The sequence below is a fragment of the Lichenostomus cassidix genome, chromosome 20 (assembly GCF_008360975.1).
Source record: "Lichenostomus cassidix isolate B80296 chromosome 20, HeHo_3.0, whole genome shotgun sequence".
NCBI lineage: Eukaryota > Metazoa > Chordata > Aves > Passeriformes > Meliphagidae > Lichenostomus > Lichenostomus cassidix.
The window spans coordinates 8946110-8965498 of NC_139500.1; the positions used below are offsets into that span (position 1 = coordinate 8946110).

At 42.2% G+C, this 19389-nt stretch overlaps 1 protein-coding gene across 2 annotated transcripts in view; it reads left to right on the top strand.

The window, feature by feature from the left end:
• Positions 1-19242, top strand: part of STK4 (serine/threonine kinase 4) — a 45418-nt gene extending 26176 nt beyond the window's left edge. For both annotated transcript variants that reach the window (XM_085079584.1, XM_085079585.1), the window contains one exon: positions 16127-19242. In XM_085079584.1, coding sequence (XP_084935710.1) covers positions 16127-16285 — 159 coding nt within the window. In that variant the 3' untranslated portion in view covers positions 16286-19242. The remainder of the gene's footprint in view (positions 1-16126) is intronic.
• Positions 19243-19389: the final 147 nt, after the last annotated feature.

Below are 19389 nucleotides of genomic sequence, written 5' to 3' on the forward strand. Positions count from 1 at the left end.
GAATTTAATTTTGCCAGCGAGCATTAGTCACATGCTGTTGCACAGACTTAATAATGTTAGAAGGTTTGTTTAGACAATGTCCTACATTTCTTCACTTTAATCTTTCAGTAGTACTGTAACATACAGGAAAATTAGTTGTGCAGTGTTTCCTGCCCTTAGACAGAACAAACCCTTTACTTACTACCTATTTTAAAAGCCTTTTAACTGCTCTGAGCAGGTCAGTATTCTAATATCACTTGTGGCTAAAGTAGAATTACTTGTTTTTATTCTGGCCCTGCTTGAAAGGCCGTCACTGTTGCCAAACCTATTGTAGCACATATTTGTGGATCAGCCAGTCATGAATGTTTTCTATTGCATCAGTAATCCTTTTATTGAAAGCCTGTTTTGTTAGCAAATTAGCAGGTGCCAGCCACTCCTGGCTTGTGGGAGCTGTCACAACACTGAAACCTTTTCAATTTTATTTCAGGAGTGTGGTTCCACAGGCAAAAATCAGTGGCAGGTGACCCCCAGTCAGTCTCACATTTTGCCATCATGATGCAACTGCTGGGTTTTTTTAATATCTGTAGTGTTGAGCTGAGGTTCTGCTGTAATTCTAAGTCACAAGTTTTACATTTATCACTGAATTTCTGCTGTCCTGGGGGCTCATTTTGGATGTGAAGTCAAGTAGGACATGAACTTTTAGCAGAGATTAGGGCAGCAGTACTGCAAGACATTGAGTGTTTCTGCAGGCTCTACACACAGAATTGGAGCTGTTTGCTCTGAGGCTTTCTGTGATTCCAGCACCTGTGTTGTCTGTACCTGTGTAAGACACCTGCCTGTTGAGAGCTGAATTGGTACAGACACTTCCACACTGTCTGTAGCTGCTCTGTGTGCTGCCCTGGAATAGCAGCAGGAGGGAGCTGGGCTGTTAAAGGGAGGCAGTGCAATTCCTCTGCAGGACCTCCTTGTTTTCTGCACTGGCAATCTCCATCCTGCTGCCTCTGAGCTGGGAAGGAAGATAAGAAACAAGGTTCATGTCTCTTTCCTAAAAAGTATACTGCTTCTTTTGGGAAAACCTTGATTTGCTTGCATCTGCAAGGTCTTGGTGAGTCAGACCCTTCCCATTCCTGCAATTATCAACAGCCATAATTTGGGTCTGTCCTTCTCTCTCTTTGGCTTAATGAAGAGGATCTGCATTCACAGGTCCTCTCACTGAAGCAGAAACACTTTGGAGCACAGCTTCTGTCCTTACAAAAATCAAACTAGCAAATACCCTTGAGAATCTCAGGGTTTGCAGGAGTGGAAGGAGTAGGCATGGCCAACCTCAGATTGCTGCTGAAGGTGACTGTTGCAGTGGCCTTTGGTCACAGTGCCACCACCCTGCAGTGTGCTGGGAGTGAAGCTGTGTTTCAGCTCTGTGTTTCCATGCTGGGAGTGCCATTCTCTGCATTAGCTCATCTTTTAGCTCCCTCTGAGCAGTGTCTCACTGGCTGCTGACGGGAATTTCTTTGGACAGGAAAGATTGCTGTGATTTCCCTGGATTGCAAAACAGACTTCATCACTTTTCAGTGCACAATGTCATCTGTTTCTCTACTGCTGGGGAAGGCTGTCCTGCAAGCAATAAAGCTGTGGCTTATGAAATTTTTCCAGGGCAAAATAAAGGAGGATGAGGTGTTAATTGCCTCTAGTTGGGAGGAAAAATACAAGTTCTCATCAGCTGCCACTCTTGTCAGGGCTGCACAGGCAGAGCCCCAGGTACAAGTTCTGGGCTCCTCAGTCTTTCTGTCAGGGAGGGGCAGAGAAGGAGCTTCAATGAGCTGCAGGAGTTGTGGGATCACACACAGCTCTTCCCCCAGCTATAGATCCCTTTCCAGTTGTTTGGCCTGTTGCTTCCAAAGTGCTGAGGCCACAATTTGCTGTCCATATGTGACTTCTCTGTGGAATGTGCTCCTTAAAATAGACCAGTTTTGAAATGAGACATCTTCATTTCAAGAGTGTCTGTAGACCACTTGCTGGGGTCTCTGGTTTTGTTTGCTTGCCCTGAGTTCTGCCCAGGGCTCCTTGGAACTGGAAACTCTAGGGGTTGGCTGCTGGCTCACCAAGGCAGTGGGACAAAGGAGTGGACAATAGAAATGTATTTCACACTTGGAATTGAAGTTTGTTCAGATAAGAGACAAACCAATGGTCTGGCAAGTGGTTGAAGCAAAACATCAAAACACTTAAATCTTAATTAAGTCCAGTTTCTAAAAGTGTATTTGCATCTTTTGGAGATTTTAAATTACCTGCAGTGCAACAGTTGGTATCGCAGCTGTGGTCTCCTTTCAATAGGTGAATAACTGTATGTCCATTTATAATTACTTGGTAGGAAGGTGTGATTTTTGTGTGTCCATAAGAAACTTCTAGACAGAGCTTTTAAGAGCTACTGCTTAGATTTTTCTTTTTTACAAGTATAATATATATAAAAGCAAACCTTGCCCTTCCCTGAGTGAAGGTGTAAATCTTTTTCTTGAAGTAGTAAAGAAAAACATAATTTTCTGCTTACTGGAGACAGTGTTTCATTATGCTGATCTCATTTGGGATATTCTGTTATTATTCACATCCTTCTTTCTATGCTTTTACTCAGTAGTTCAAAAGGTTACATTGGAAACAGATTAAAAAAATAAATAAATAAGTAAACCCACTTCTGGCATCTTTGCCAGCAGAAAAGGAAACTGTGTTGGACTAATGCTGACTTCAGCTTGTTCAGCCTGAACAATAGGCTGTTTGTTTGCAGTGAAAATGTGAATTTGTTTCCTTCCAGTTAGACAAATTAGGTATTGGTGTGATAGCAAGAAATTGAAGTTGCTGAGAAGTGTATAGAAAGCTGAATTGTTCCAGAGCAAAGCTGTCAGAGCACGAGGCTCATGATGTATTTTGGATTCTGGGGGTGACACCAGCCTGGCAGTGCCTGTGGATCAGAGTCTGCTGGAGTGTGTGGTCCAGGCAGGATGGATGGCAGTGGGCTGCAGCCCAAGCCAGGGCAGGGCAGTGAGGATGCCCTCTGGAGCACCAGCTGCTGCTCAGCCTGGCCCAGCCTGGCCTCAGTCACAGCTGGAATCTCAGAACAGGGAATTAGAGCTGCTGCTGCTCCCCTGCACCCTGCAGAACAACTGCAGCTAAAGTGGTCATTGCTCAGCACAGCTCATCCCCTCTCCAGCTCAGCCTGTGGTGAAGAATGCCTGCATGCTGGAACCATCTGTTTCTTTCACTGGAAGTGATTTATAGGGAGGAACTGTTGGAGGGCAAGTGATTTATTGCTTATCAATATCAGTAAACACATGCTGCTTTACAATGACCAGAGTCTCTAATTTATTGTATTCTGTCTGTGAAGGTGTCATTTGTCTTGTGAGCAGCTCGTTGTCTGCCAGTACCTGGAACATTCAACATCTTTGGTTTCTCTGAACATCCATTTGGATAGCATTTGTTAGCAGTCTAATATTGATGCTTTATAGCTTTACTATCTTTTGTCCTTTTAAAAGTTCAATCGATTAAAAACTTGAGAGTATTTTCTGTGCATTTGCCAGCTTTGAAAATGATGGCAGACTGAATGATTGGCTGTAATTTTGTTGAAACTGGTTTTGGGTCTTTGCTAGCAGTAGGGAGAAGGCATGCTGAGGATATAGGGTTAAGGCAGGTGCTAGGAGCATTTGCATTATGTGGGTAAGCTGCTGGCGTGTGACTTTTTATAATTTATCATTTTATAGTGTTTCCTGATTTTTCTGTGATCTTCTTTTTACTCCTGCCTTTTAAGCAGCTTGGTAAAGGTGTTGAGATGCAGGGCTCTGCACTAACTTTTCTGTTCCTCCTTTTTCCCATCCAAATTACTTAAGTGAGTAATTTGAACTGGTTACTAACACACCAGAAAGTCTGTCTGCTTGAACAGGAGCAAAAAAAAAAAGCTTTAGAGTGTGCAGATTTTTAGGTCATTTAAATGGCATTGCTGAAAATCAAATAATCTTGAGACTTCTATTGAATTATTATGAAATTTAGATTACATTCTTTATTTTATAAGAGAGCGAGTTTCTCTGACCCTTGTGTCATGAATGAAGATGGATTGTTCAAAAAATTCATTTGAATATGTATAGTTTTGTGTAGAAGAAGAAAAAAGTTTGGGTAAAGTAGAGCTTTTTTCAATACCATTTTTCGAAGACTAAACTAAACACTCTGAGTGAATCTTCAGGGATTTCTCTGTCCAAATGTGTCTTCCCTTCATCTATCATGAACTCTCCTTTTTCCCAGTGGTGGCTAGAATAAAAATTGCTTCTCAGGCACTGATTTCTTCCAATAGTCTTACTTGGAACATAAAGTGAACTTATTTGCTAGTGCATTCATCAGTGTGAGAGATAAAGCCAGATCTGGGATGGCTATAGATATCTCTGCCCAGGCCAATGGAGCTAGGGCAGATTCCTAGTTGGGAAGCAAGAAAACTTGAGATACTTGTTTCTTCTGTGCTGAATCTAAAATAAAGATTTCTTTCTGTGGAAGAGTATTAAAGCTACATTTTTTTTTTTCATGGGAGGGAAACAAACTCTAATAAAAGGACAGTTTTTCTGACAACAGGAGGCAGTCCAAGATAGACAGCTATTAACTTTCAAACCTGAATTGTACCCCCATGGTATCTCCTGCTTATTGAGGAAGATCTTGAAGTGTATTACCTAGATGTAGTTCCACTGTGAAGTATGATTTATAAAAAGAGACAGGTTTTCGTGATGTTTTATTCATTGGTTTTAAATGTCACCTGTCTTGATTCATAACATTGACATCCCTTGAATGGGTTTCCTTTCTTTTTTTCTCTTCAGCCATCTGCCAAGATTTTTTAAAGCTCTGTTAATTGTTCATGTCTCTTTTAAGCATTACCTTTCCAGAATATTTAGTACGTTCTTCCCAGCAAATACTTTTAACTTGTGACATCTTTATTAAGGACAAATGGTTCATTCTGTCACCTTGTAGTCAAACAGTCTTTTTAAAAATAAACCCAGGAGGAGCTTGCTTCTCTCTTTTCTTGTTTGTTAAGTGGTCTTGAATCTCCTGTAACATTTGCATGAGGAAGACACTCTGAACCTCACCGCAAACCTCATCGGATCTGTGGCTGTGTCAAACCACCAGTGTGATTCACAGCAAGTTCTGTATTGGAAAGGTTTTATAAACCTTTCCAAATTCCCTTTACAACAACAAGAAACAACAACAAGAAAAAGAATATATACCACATTTGGTTTTAAAATTTGTTAGCAATATTTAAAATTGAAAAAGGTACTTCAGTGACATGACTCGTGTGTCTGCTGGGGAAGAGAATAGATTCCTGCTCTCTTCCATTTGGTAACAGGGTCATTGCTCACCACCTGCTTTCACTTTGGTGCAAACTGACATTGATTGCAAAGCACTTACTGCCACAACTTGCTGTCAAATTTTCATTTTTTGCTATATTTTTGTATATAGCAGGCCTTCTGTGACATGAGGCTTTTAGATGAAACCTGCAGTGAGTGGGAAGTAAAAGGAGTTGCTGTAGTTTATGTCGAATTGCTTAGGTCATAGCCCTTAATGGAGACTGAAATAATGTAACCTGAAATCGACTTCATAGCACTCAGACTTGTAAATTCAATATCTTGGACTATCTTTGAGGCCCTTTTCCTGCTGCAGATTTAATCAGGTAAGACACTGACTGAAAGTTTTGTGGATGAACTAAGTAACTAACAGAACTTCATCCTGGGTCTGTGATTATTGGATTTGTTCCACTGCTGCTGCATGTTTTAAGTTCAGGCTGCAACATGCATTTGTGCTTTGGGAGAAAGGGGAGAGGAATTAGTAATTGAAGGTGTGATGCTGGAAAAATAATCTCTGAGCACACTGAATTCTTTAGCAAACCTCTTTGAGCCTTGTTACGCCTTGAGATCTGTTTTCAGGGCTGGATGTGTTCTTGGCAAAGCATCTCCCTTAAAGAAAGAACACTGCTGCTGAAACGAGATCTATTTGAAATGCTTCTAAAATCTTCTTCCAGCTCATCTGTCAGTACAAATGTTTGTAAAGGGTAATGTAGCTTAAAAAGACAAGCTTGTCCAGGTTTTTCTCATCTGTAGCAAAAAAGGACTCTTTTTGGAGACTCTTTGCATGGGGACTCTATTATAGCTGCTCTGGATTGCTTTTTGAGGGATGGAGTCTGGACCATCTGGAAAAGCTGACAGATAAAGTCTCCATCAGCCCTCTGTGAACACTTTCCAATAGGCAGGGTGTGATCTGGACAAGTGCCTGAAATGATGAAGTGTGAGAAGAGCAAAGTTATCTCAGCTCTGGCTGCTGGACCTGGTGCATTTGACCTTGTGCAGCCTCTTCTTGCATTACTTCAAAACCTGCAGAAACATCGAGGTGTTTCTTACTGCTGGCATAATTGGTGTGTGTAACCACGGGGTGTCTTAGGTCAGATATTGGGGTGAAATCCTTCCCTGGGAGGGTGCTGAGGCCCTGGCACAGGGTGCCCAGAGAAGCTGTGGCTGCCCCTGGATCCCTGGCAGTGTCCAAGGTCAGGCTGGACAGGGCTTGGAGCAACCTGGGACAGTGGAAGGTGTCCCTGCCCGTGGCAGGGGTGGCACTGGATGATCTTTAAGGTCCCTTCCAGCCCAAACCATTTTATGATTCATAATCAAAGCTTTGACCTTCAGGAAGAGGGAGAGAGAGCAGCATAATACACATAGACTGATACAGTCTGAAAGAAATATTATTCAGAAATTAAGTGTTTCATTCCTTCTTGTTTTGTGCCTTGCCTTATAAATGGATACCCAAGTAATAGTGAGCAACTGAGGAAACCTTTCATAGGGAATTGTGCAGGTTCATGTGACATGGATTGTATGGAGATGGTTCACTGGGACATTGCCCCAAGAACCTTTTGCCTCTATTAAACACCTGCCCCTGGTTTTAAAGACAACTGCATGGACATGCAGTTATTTTTTTTTTCAGAATGCCCTGGAAATCTCTGTAATTCAATATTTTCTCAAAAATCTTTTAATTCTCTCTCCTGTCTTCTCTGCCTTCAAATTGCAGCTGTTTCCTCCTTTCCCTCAGTGAAGGAGGGGAGGCAGAGCAGCTGTGGACCAAGGTTTTGTAATAAGCCTCACTTTTGGGTAGACAAGATGGGGTCTTCCTGGGAACAAACCCCTTTCAGCAGCTCTCCTGGAGCTGCAAATAAAATGGGAGACTAAGACTCAAAAATGTTTGTTGAATAAAGTTTAATACTCTTAAGTGTTAAGATAAATAGGCCCAAGTTATTTAAAGCTGTAATGGCTTCTTGCCATGGATGATGTAGTCTCAAGCCTTTGAAACTGAAACTGTGTGTTTTAAGCCTTCACTGTGCCTTGCAGATTTGAATGTGTGAAATCTTCAGATATGTTAATGATGCTTCTTGCTCTACATCATTAAAGAAGGCTGTATTCAAGTGCTGATTTAGTGTTAATTAATTGGTTACCACTTCATTTGTGTTTTATCCTGAGCAATATTGTATGAATGAATCGCTCTTAGTTCAGGTATTCTTACTCCTTCAGTTGTTCTGCTTTATTCAGGATAAGTGATCCTGAATAAAGAAGTTAATTGTTAATCCTTCAGCAAGTAGAGCCCTTAGGAGCAAGGGGGAGAGGGTGAAGGGTACCTGGGATTGGAAGGAAGCTCTGTTATGGACATATGTACCCTTCCTAGCAGAACTTAGTTAGACCTTTCAGATTTGTAAAAAAATTCTGTTTGGTTTAAAGGAATCAGCATTTTCTGACAGATTGCTTTTCTTAAGGAAAAAAAAAGAGCAAAACCCCATGTTGGTCAGCTCTGTACTTTATAGTATCTGCAGCTAGCCAGATCCTCAAAGCCCAATGACATGATTTATTTTAGCATGTTCAGAGGTATTTTTGTACTCTTACTTAAGAAAATTAAATCATAATCACTTAGAGAAGGAAAAAATCCCTGCTGTTTTTATTTAATCAAACCTCTGGCAAGCAAGTGCTTTTTAAAAGCAAATGGTGCTCCTTTTTTGCACTTTTTTCTTTTTTTCTTTTATTTTCGCTTGCTAGTCCAGACAGGCTGACCTTTTAGCTTGGTTTGTAATTCAGTTACTGAGAAAAGAATAACAGTGAGATAACTTGTCTTTGTGGTTATAGGATTAGTCAGCCACTTTCTAAGTTCCTAAAGGATTTCAAGGTTTGGACTTCTTGAAGTTCAGTGCTGCAAAATAACACTGACTCAATTTGTCATTCCCTTTGTTTAGATAAAGTGTGTACAGTACTTGGGATGATTTTGGAAGTGAATGGTGCTATTCATACTCATAATTGCTACTAAGGCTAAAAATGGAAATTTAATCTTGGAGCTTAGATGATTAAAATGAATTGCTATTTTTTTTAAGCTTTATTTTTTTAACAACCATTCAGCACTCATATCAATGAGTGGACCTTCAGATGGGTTTTCTTCCCTAATACTTCAGGACAATGCTGAGGGTAATAACAGCTTGCAGAGGTTCTGTGGTTGTACTACCTGGGACACCAAAACTTTCCTGAGCCCTGTAAGGATTACAATAGGGATAAGTGAAGTTCAGTTCTTGGCTAAGAGCAGCCCAGGGATGTCAGTGCTGCTGATCCAGGCTGTGGTGTCCCCACAGCTCTGCAGTCCCTGCTGTCTGTGGTGTGTCTGGCAGGGAGAAGGATGGCACACATGGCCCTGCAGTAATTCTGTAGGGATAGTACATTGGTCTGGTGTGGTGAACCCTTATTTTAATCAAATAAGCAGAGCTAAACAGAAAATTACCTGGAATCCTTACTGGCATCACAGCAATAAGGTGCTTCACTTCCAGTAGCCATAAAGCTCCACATCTGTGCAAGTGAGGCAGAGCCATCCCAAACACCTCACTCAAGAGTCTCCTCTGATACAATTCTCTATTAAAATACACTTTTCCAGTTCAGCTGGGGAGCAGAAGCTGAGTGTGTGGTAGTCCATCTTTTCTTCCACAAAAAGTGATGCTGTGATTGCACCTAGATATATTTAACTGGCTTAAGCTGACTTGACCTCTAGGTCATATCATGATCTCACTGACAGTGTTATTTCTTTGTGGAAGGCCATCTGCTATTCAGGTGAGGTGCCTGAGAACAGTCCCCAGATGTGCCCTGGTCTCAGCTCCTGTTCTCTTCCTTTGGGAAGTTGTAGCTGCAGTGCTGTTTTGGCTGGTGCTGGATGCTGCAGCCCGTGGTATGTTTTGCCAGTACATTGCCTAAATAATTAAGGTCCGTTAAAAGCAGAACCTTGTGCTGCTGAGACTTATTTTTCAAATCTTTTGAAAGATTAATATCTGTATTTTTAATCTTGCATGAAATCCCGCAATGAGTGCGTTTCATCCACTGCTTTCATAACAGTGAGAAACTTCACTGACATGCTGATGCTAAAAGGGAGGAAAATCAAGATAATTAGTGCTTGTCTAGGCACCAGGGCTTGTTCTGATTTACTGCAGCCCCTCTGTAGCATGGCTGCTCTGCTTGACAGATCTGTGAGGTTGTAGGGACCTGATGGATGAGGAAAAATGGCCAGAAAATGCCACTAGCTCCTTGTGTCCTTTGCATTTGACAACTTAAAGTGAATAAATAGTTAATGCCTGCTCATACATTACATCAAGGCTTCCTTGTGCTGGAAACGTAAATGAGAACAAGGCACTTAATTTTTAGAGCAGTGATTGAAAGTATGCCAAGTGGTATTGAGGCAGCATTTCAGGAAAAATGCTATGGGAAAAAACGGCATGCTATTCCAACACCAATTTATATCACCATCTTCAAGATCTAAAGTCTGGAGCACTGCTCAGCGTGAGAAATCACCTTCTACATTTAATTTTGGCCAGAGAAACTGAGTACCTTTTTTTTTTCCCTGGCTTAAAAAAAGCGCATCATACTTTTGAGTAATCTGTGTCCTCAGAGTATATTTGATGTGAGCATTTAATGGATACTGTGCTTAACCAGTCTTTCAAGTTACAGAAAGCTAATTCCAGGATAATCTCAGCTCTTGCACTTGTCAGAGCTCACATTGATGAATCCTTGGGATCTCACATCCCTCCCTGGCTCCTGGTCTCTGTGGCACCACTGGGTGCTGCAGGCTGAGCTCTGCCCCAAGGGGATTGCTACAAATAGGCACAGCAAGTGGCATCCTCCCAAAAATAAAACCCTGTGTGAGGAGATGACAGAAGAAAGGTTCAGGAGTTGAGGTGGATACACATCAAACTGATCTGCAGGGCTCTGCAGAAGGAGGTGTGAGTGTGCCCTTGGTTTTATCAGAAGGGAGGCATCTTGATAGCCTTGGTGATAGCCAAGGTCAGGTGAAGCAAGAGTTTAATTATTCTCTTCTGTGAAGAGCCTCCCTTCCCAAAGGACACCTGAACACTTAAGTGAACTTGCAGGAATTGTTTTGTACTTGTCTCTGATATGTAGCCACTTCTGCTGTCGAGTGTGATCATCAACAGCCTCCCAGGAGCTTCCACACAGTTTTAGTACCAGTTGGTTGTTCTGGTTTTGCTTTTCCAAAGTAGAGAGTTGCTACTGTATTACCGTGGTAATACTTTTCATTATCTCTAACAGCAAATTCCTATTTGGCATTTAATGTTTAGCATAGCTTGGGTAACTTGATTTGGGTAAAACCCCTTCTCAAGCCGTGTTTAGAGTTTGCCTGTCTAAATACACACAAATAAATGATGGGTTGTGCTCCCTGATGATGGGATTGATGAGTTTCTTGGGGGGTTTGATCACTGGGTATGCAGTCAAGAACTGTTAGATTGCAGCATAAAAGTAGGCTTAAAAGGAAGCTGTAACAATAAAAGCTGTGCTAAATAGACAATTAATTTGTTTTTTCCTTAGTTCCCATCTAGCTCGTATCTTTTCTACTAAGAATTTATTTCCCTGTGTAGCGTGGGAAGCTGCAATTTTATTACTTCTGTATTTTAGTCTTCAAACTCCCACTGCCCCTTATGAAGTGATAATTGCTAAAGCCAGTTTTTCTTAAGGCTATATAAAACTTTAAAGTTTGACATCAAGTTATGTTGAGCAGTAAATGCCACCTGGAATATCTGGGTGAAAGGCAGGCAGGGGGATTGCTGCAGCTGGGTGTTTTCTTCCTAAAAAGCCATGGGCTCCTGGTAACAGTGGGAGGATATTCGGAAAATACTCTGAGCCATGTGGAAGACAAGTGTTCAAACTCACAGAAATTATGGCAGAGGGATATGACTAGAGGGCTAGAGAAGGAGAGAACAACTTCCTAATTTTATTTGTGGGATTGGCTGTAGTATCAAGACTTGAAAATATCCTCCTTCTGAAACTCTCTTCAAGTGCTTTCACCACGAGGAAAGTAACTTCATCTCACCAGTGTCATGCATATTCCAATTTTGTTCCAGAAGTCAGGATCCATCTGCATGTTTGAAAAGTGATGGTAGAGCAACTGCATCTCCACCCAGGGGATGGAGGGTTTGTGTTTGGCACAAGCCTCAGGGCTTCAAAGATAGGATTTAAAAGCAAAGCCCAGATAGCCTGAAAAGCTGCAGACAAGCCAAGCAAAGGCTTTGTGCTAAATGCAGCGATCAAATTCAGTGTCAGTGAGTAGAAAGAAAGTTTCAGGAGGAACATGTTGTCCATTTGCCCCAAGATAATATTTTTTGATTCCTGTGCAGTCAGTGAGCTAGAGCTTGGCCAAAACCCTTTGTTGGGGGAGAAGTGGGTGAAAGCTGCAGGGAAACAGCTCATTTCTGTTTGATGTTCTCAATTCATGCAGCAAGGGGATTCTGCTGGCAGTGTTTTTGCTAGAGGAGCAAATAAGAATGCTAGCTGAAGTGACTCAGGGGTTACTGGATGGCTGTATTTATGTCAGTAGTGCAGGCTGATGCAGGCAGTGGTGACTTTGTGCTGCTCAAGAGCTGTTGAGGGACCAGGGGATGTGCCAAGTCCCAGACTGGTCAAGCTACAAACCTTGCTGTAGGCAAAGAGCACGGGTGCTCCTCTGTGTGAGGGCTGTGATAAATCATTTGCATCAGTTTCTAATTCAAAAAGTTTTCACTGTTTGGGTTTTTGTTTGGTTTTTGTGAGTACAGGGCAGAGGCTGAGTTATTCTCCAGGCTTTGTGTTTTACAACAGATTTTTTTTTTTGTTGTTTTATGTGAAACAGAAATCTGGCATGGTCTGTTTTAAAATACCATGGCAAGGTTTTGGATTGTGTCCTGCTTAGGACAGAACAGCAGAGCTACAAAGTTCAGACCATGGTGCCCTTGAATATCAGACCTGTGGTTGTGTCTCACATATCTGCAGAGAGCTTTTATTTATTCTCCTTTTGCTGCTCAGGTTCATTTACATTCAGTAGAATATCATGTTGCTGTGACACTTTACCTGACTGTAAGAAATGCAAGTGGGGTTTTTTTCCCCTCTGTTTTTAAAATGCTGATTTGAAAGAAGTGCAACTCAGAAGGAGTTTGCTGAGTTGAACATTATTCAGTGGGGTAGTTGTCTGCAAATCTGTCAGAAATGCTGACAAAGGAATGTCATGAATAGCTTACAAATCTTCTCCTTGAGGAAGAAATTGTATTTCAAATTATCTGTTTCTGATTTGTCCCTCACTACTGTGTAGGCATGGAAAGGCTGTAGGTTATGTCCTTCCACAGGATATAATTATGTATGTCCTTCTGAATTATATAGTAGGAATCATCAGCATATTAAAACAAGATGTTGCTGTCAGTGGTGCCTGAAGAAAACAAACAGCACAGCCGTGGGTGAGAGGCTTTCAGATGGACACTTCCACTTCTGACATTTGTCTTCAATTGGGCATTTTTACAGAGTTAAGATCGTTCTCAAAACCTCGAGTAAAAACACAACTGTTAATCAATTTAAAAATTAGCTTTCTCAACATACAAGCTTGCTGGAAGAGTTTCACTGTGCTGCCTCCTCACCATTTTGATATATTTGTTTGGCCAACCTTAGAAGAAGTATTTTGCATCAGGCTTTACATTTGAAATGAGATCCCTCCCTTTAAAAGTTTATCTTAGGTATTTGATCAGCATGGACAAAAATAGATAGCTTTTACAGATACAGTTGGACTTCTTAGAGTGGAGGAATTGCTGAGAAGTGAGGAGAGGAATGGGACTGAGCCTGTAGCTAAACCCAGCTCTAATTGCAGCTGCTCAGCACTGAGACTTTACCCCGAGTAACCGTCTGTCATGAGATGCTGTCCTTGTCCTTCTTGTCTTATTTTGCTCCTGGCGTTTCTCTAAGAGAATAATGTCAGTGTCCCAGGAGTGCACCACTGCAGAAACAGATATACTGGAGTCGAAAACTTCATTTCTGGCAGAAAGTCTGTCTGTGGCATTGGCTCACAGTGAAATGCCAGGCAGCAAAGTGAAATGGAGGCCGTCGCTTTTTGAACAGGTTTTGGGTTTTTTTGTTCTAAAGATGTGTGTGTGAGTGGAAGGACAGGCTGATTAATTGCTCAGCCAGTCCCTGGGCTCTTGCTGTCGCAGCCTGAGGTGCAGCAGGAGCAGAGGGCTGGGTGTCCTCTGCTCTTCGTGGCTCTTATTAGCCAGGGGGCACCTGCCAGTCTCCCATCAGCTCGTCTGGGCTCAGCAGTCACCTCCTGGACCTTTCACCAGTGCTGCCCCTTGGTTTCTCCCCCTCTTGCAGGAGTAGAGTGGCATTCACAGCCAGGGTGCTGTTATTCCAGATGAAAGCTCTGCAGTTAGTTCATCCTGGCTGACACAGCACTGCACACAGGATGTTCCTGTGCTCCCAGATTGCTGCACCACATGGACTTGCCTCCCTTCCTTCTCCCACCATCCCCATCCTGTCTAACCCGTGATCAGGCTCCATAAGCAGCCACTCTGCTCTGCGTCATGCAGGTAACCCACTTCCCAGTTGGCTCATACTAATATAAATCTGTGGGCTTTGCCCACTCCACACTTAGCTGTGCTCCAGCATCTTCCATACTGTTTAGCCATCTGTCCTGACAAACACAGTCCCGGGAATTGTCAAAGCTGTTGTGTCCTTTGGCAAGCAGTTGTTACACTTTGCAGGAAGACTTTGTGTCTCAATGTCTATGAAGGTTGTCCTGTGATGCTCCATCCTGTTCAAGGACAGCAGCAGGGCAGTGTTTTCTTATTGCCTCGTGCAATATTCTGGAGGGACCATCGCTGTACATCTGCCCTGCCAGCTCAGGCTCTTTGTTTCTGGCTCTGAGCAGCACCCAACACTTCGGGAGGATGGTAGAGAAGGCTCAGAGGGCATCCATGGAAGATTGCAGCCCCAGGGCAATTTCTGACGTCTAATAGTTGGCTTAAGCCTTGAGCAACGTGTTTCAGATTTCTTCCAATACTCTCTTTAAGCAGTCCAGCACTGGGAGAGCTGTAGCTGCTTAGTATATATATTCAGCACTTGTATTAATATTTTCTTCTGGTTTGCATTTTTATTTGACTTTCCAATTCCCTAGACTGTGAGGAAGTGGAATGTTGAATAATTACCTGCTCCTTAATAAATTAGTGTGAAAAGGCAACTGGTGCCATGCATCAACTTAAACTGCTGTCTGTTAAAGTTGCATTAATGTGTATAAATAATATATATCTTTGTGGAGGAAGTGCTTTGTCTTTCTAATGAACAGTTGCCTGATTGGAGAGGCTGAAAGACTGTATACCCTGGGCAGAAAGGTTGTTTTACTTGTGCCTGGATTATTAAAATGGATTTGTAATCCTGATACAGCAACTAAAAAAGATCTTGTTTATCAGAATATGCTAAAGAACTTCAAAAGACATTATGAGAAATCAGGTAGCAGGTGACTGTGATTTGGGGACTGGTATGTTTTCCACCTCAAGAAAAGGGATCAGGATTTCCATATCTTAATATTAGTTTCAAGGAGTGATACAAACTGTCATTAAACATTCATTTGTTGCCTTATAGTAGGCAGCAAACATTTCACTGTGTGTTTTGGTTCAGAAATGGCTTGAAGAATAACCATGACAGCTGACTAATAAACAGCTAAACTAGGGCAGCCCCACTCACATGTAACTAAAATAAAGTCACTAAATTATGACATTTGTTGACAGTAAAAGAAATGACAGGTTTTGTGCACTAGAAAAATTATTTTGCATGTTCTTAGCATCCACAGCAGGTGCTCACTGACAGCAGGTGCTGCACAGTTGTTTCTGTCCTGCTGCAGTGGCTGTAAAACAGCCTCTCCTGTCGTCACTTGGTCTTGGATGGGAAAAGGACTGGTGCTTAAGCACTTCCAGTGTCCATATTTTTTAACATTATCCTAAAATCCTGTCTGTTCCACAGGTTATAATATTACAACATGACATAAAAGGTGTAGCTGTGGACAGGCTAGACTGTCACAGGCCACACTTGGCATCTGCAATCACAGAGTAAAACTTTGCTGTGCCAGTTCTCAGCAAATTGGCATGGACAAGACAGCCAGTTAACAAAGGGCAGGCAGAGAGAGAATTCAGGGGGAGAGAGCTTGTCCAGACAAGCCTGACATCTTCACATGGACAGGAAAATACAAATTGTACTTGCATATTTTATCAGTACGAGGCTGACCCAAAGTGACCTGGTGTGTGTTTGTGCTCTGGGATTTCTAGTTTAGCAGAGTGAATTGCTCACCATGATTGAGATTCAGCCTGGCTGTACATAATTACCTTTTTTTTTTGACATGCAGCTTTTGTCAATGATATTATTTTCTTCCTGTTCCCCTCTGTCTCCTTTTGTCATTTAGCATAAGGAGGTTTAGTTGCAAGGAAAGGGGAAGAGAACTTTGCTTCTCTTCCATCTCAATGCAGCATTTCTGTCCTAAGCCTGCAAAACGAAGCATTAGAAAAGCAGCTCCATGGGGGAAACATTTCACTGGTTGTTTGTATGCTCACACTGCCAGTAACCAGAGCATGTAATGTACCTGTGAAATGAGCAGAAGCAGCATCCTGAGGCTCACGCCAGTCTCCCTGAGAGCAGCAGCCTGGAGCAGAGCTCTTCATGTCTTTCCCTGCTGGAAGATGCGCTGTGGCCATCAGAGGAGCAGCAGGATCCCTGCAGGTGTGTGAGCGGCGGCTGCACTGATACTGATGTCTGTTCCTCTTTTGTCTCCCTGCTAGCTGAAGACTTGGAGTGTGGATGAGCTTCAGAAGAGGCTCTCAGCCCTGGACCCCATGATGGAGCAGGAGATCGAGGAGATTCGCCAGAAGTACCAGTCCAAGCGGCAGCCGATCCTCGATGCCATCGAAGCCAAGAAGCGGCGGCAGCAGAACTTCTGAGCCACGGGTAGAACATTCTTCCATCCTCAAAACAATCAGCCCCTTGCTTTTCTGACTACTGAACAGATTGATTTCTATTGAAATATGCTAGCAAAATAGAGGGCAATACTTCTGCTCGTTTATTTTTCCATAGCACCTTTGTGAACTCAGGAATGCCAGTATGTGGAAAATCCTGATTGTATGTTTTAACGTTAGACATATATTTAAAACATTATTCCAAAAGAGTTCTGTTACTGTTTTTAGGAGGATTGTTTTTAAACCAGAGGAACCAGATAGAAATAGGCTGGTCAAAGTTGGCTCAGTCTCTTTTCCACTGAACTTTCAGGAGTCCATTTTGGTTTAAGTTAATACAGATTGTTGTCTGTAACAGCTGATTCTTTTGTGGGGTTTTTGTTTTTGTTTTTCTTTGTGAATGCACAAACTCAATTTCAAGCTGTTAACTGTTTCTTTCTACTGTTAAGGTACTGATAAGTTTTAGGTCACTGAAGAGAGCAGGTGAGAATATGTACAGACTGTTCCAGCCTTTGGAAAGAAACTTAAATCTCAGTTTTTAAAAAGCCTGTAATGAGCCCCATGCCTTACACTGTGTGCTTTAAGCAAGCGTTGTTTCTTCAAGACCTCAGTTTTGTCCTCGTTTTGTGTATTTTATGAATTTATACAAGTAGATAAAGCATGTTGTGCCTCCATAAGAAATTACATTCTATAATTTAAAATCCACACCCACTTAAAACCAAAAGCCAGTCAGTGATCTCATACCCCTTTGTCTGTCTGTTTGGAAATGTCCTTCAGGGAGACCCTGCTGAGAATGGAGTGGTGGGAAAAGGAAACAGTATTTGAATGGGTGGAAGTTGTGTGAACTTCTCTCAGGAACTAGGTACTTTGGCTGTGTCTAAGAGGACTTAAAAACCTCCATAGCTTGTGAAATATTTTATAGGCTTCATTTCAAATTTACATCTTGAGATGCTTGAATAAAGACTTGATTTCACAATCCTTCACATTTCTGCCAAGTTTAGCACATCAGGAGAGTTGAACTGGAAGTAAAGACTGTTGAATTAACAAAGATGTGCATTTATGGTGGTGGAGCAAAGGCAGAGTTGATCTGGATGAGAAGACAATTACCAGTGTCCTGCTGGAGGAGATTCAGTCTCTTCCAGTTCCTCTGGATGCTCTTGTGTTGTTTTTTTTTTTTTTATTTCCCTGCCATCCCCACCCAGCATAACTCAATCAGCCACAATGCCCCGAGCATGTACAATCGCTGTGAGGACAGTGCAATCAACTCACATCAGAGTGGAGAGTAAAACAAAGCCTGTTTGCAGGGCAGAGACTCAGCAGTGCCTCTGCCCTTGGGGCTGTAACAGCAGAGCTGTGTAGTTTTAGGTGTTCCTAGCTTATGATGGAATGTTTGGACAGAGCAAGTGTTTCTATCAATATATTTTTATTTTGCTCTGATAGAGGGAACGGTTTCCACGTTGTGTTTCTGAACTAGGGCCCTGGTACATGACATGGATGATTAAACAGCAGTGTCTCCCAGATCAAATGCTGCTACAGAGGTGACATACTCGTTTCATGTTTCTGTAGGGTCTTGTTTCCCCACTGGAGCAGACTCTTGGCTACTGCTCAGAGTTCTGCTCCACAGCTGTGAAAGGAACCAAGCCATTCTTACCCTCTGCAGGGCTCCTTGCATCAGTTTGTCTCAGTTTGATAATGCAGTGGGATCACAGCTGTCCCTAAGCAAATGGCAGGTAGTAAGCAGTGTATGTAGGGTGCTGCAGGAAGAGTACATCCTGGGATGATCAGCAATCTGATAGCCTCAGGTGCTGGGGAGCATGAGGGCTCATGCCATGCTCATCCTGAATCTGTGCAATAGGCTTTGCCCTAATCATGTCTTTATGATGAGCAATATTCATGAGCATCCTCAGCATCAGAGAAACTCCCCCAGCTGAGGAGGGACTTCTCTGGTCAGTGTCAGATCTTGTATAAGTCACTTGGTGGACGTGGCCCAGCACCTCTGGTGTGACAGACAGAGATCTGTGGCATGGTGAATTGTGCACTGCCTGTGTGTGACATGGGTTAAGCCTGCTCTGCTGGAAGGAGTTTTTCCTCTGCACTGTGTAGGTGACTTTGTGGAGATCAGAGGGCATTAGTAACCCAAACGTTTAGGTGAAACACCACGGGGTGGTGTCTATTTACAGAATATGCAACCTGTGACTGCTGTAACTGAATGTAAGCACTCTTGAAATACTCTGCTTTGCTGACGTGATTGTCTTAAAATACAGCAAACAACCAAAATAACTAAAACTGGTCCAATGGCTTAACTGTCTTTGAACCTTTCTTAAATGCATACAGTGGGTGAGACTTAATGATGTTTCTTGCACTTGGAGCTGTAATGCAGAGGAATTATTTTCTCCTTCACTGATTTTCAATTTGTCAGAGAAAATATTTCCCTTTTTGGTCCCTTTGTAGAATGTCTGGGAGCACAGTACCTGTTCAATTCTCAAAGTCCTCCCAAGCTAAGACCAAGGCTGGTACCATAAGGAAAGGCTGTTTTGACAAAGTTTTAAGCAAAAAACTGCTTAATTGTGAAGCTGCATTCACGTGCTCCGTGGGTCCATCTGCATTGTGGAAAGGGTTCTGGACAAACTGTTCTCTTTGTTCCTAAAACCCAGAGATACTGATGGTGTCAGTCATGTGAGATTTACAAATGTGAAGTTCGTAGCTTTAACTTTTTTTTGTAACAAAGAAATTAGCAACACTGGCATAAACTGCTGACTTGAAATGGTATTTTGTAAGATCTGGCTGTTTGTATATAATAGTGTTGGGTCTTTAGTTTGTATATGTATGAAACAGTAACTTTTATTGCATTCTTCTCAGTTTGATACAGGAGATTTTGTTTGATCTTTCTCAAATATCTCGCCTTATTTGTTCAAAGGGGCAAATAAACTGTCCCTCCCTGAAAACATCAGTGTTGTGACTCATATTTATGCACTAAAATACTGTGGGGTGTTATTGTTTATCAGAACAAGTTTTAACATGCTGCATCTCTAATCAGCCAATGTTATGCAACATTCTGGAGGAGAGTACAAGCTTTCAGGAACACAGGCAGG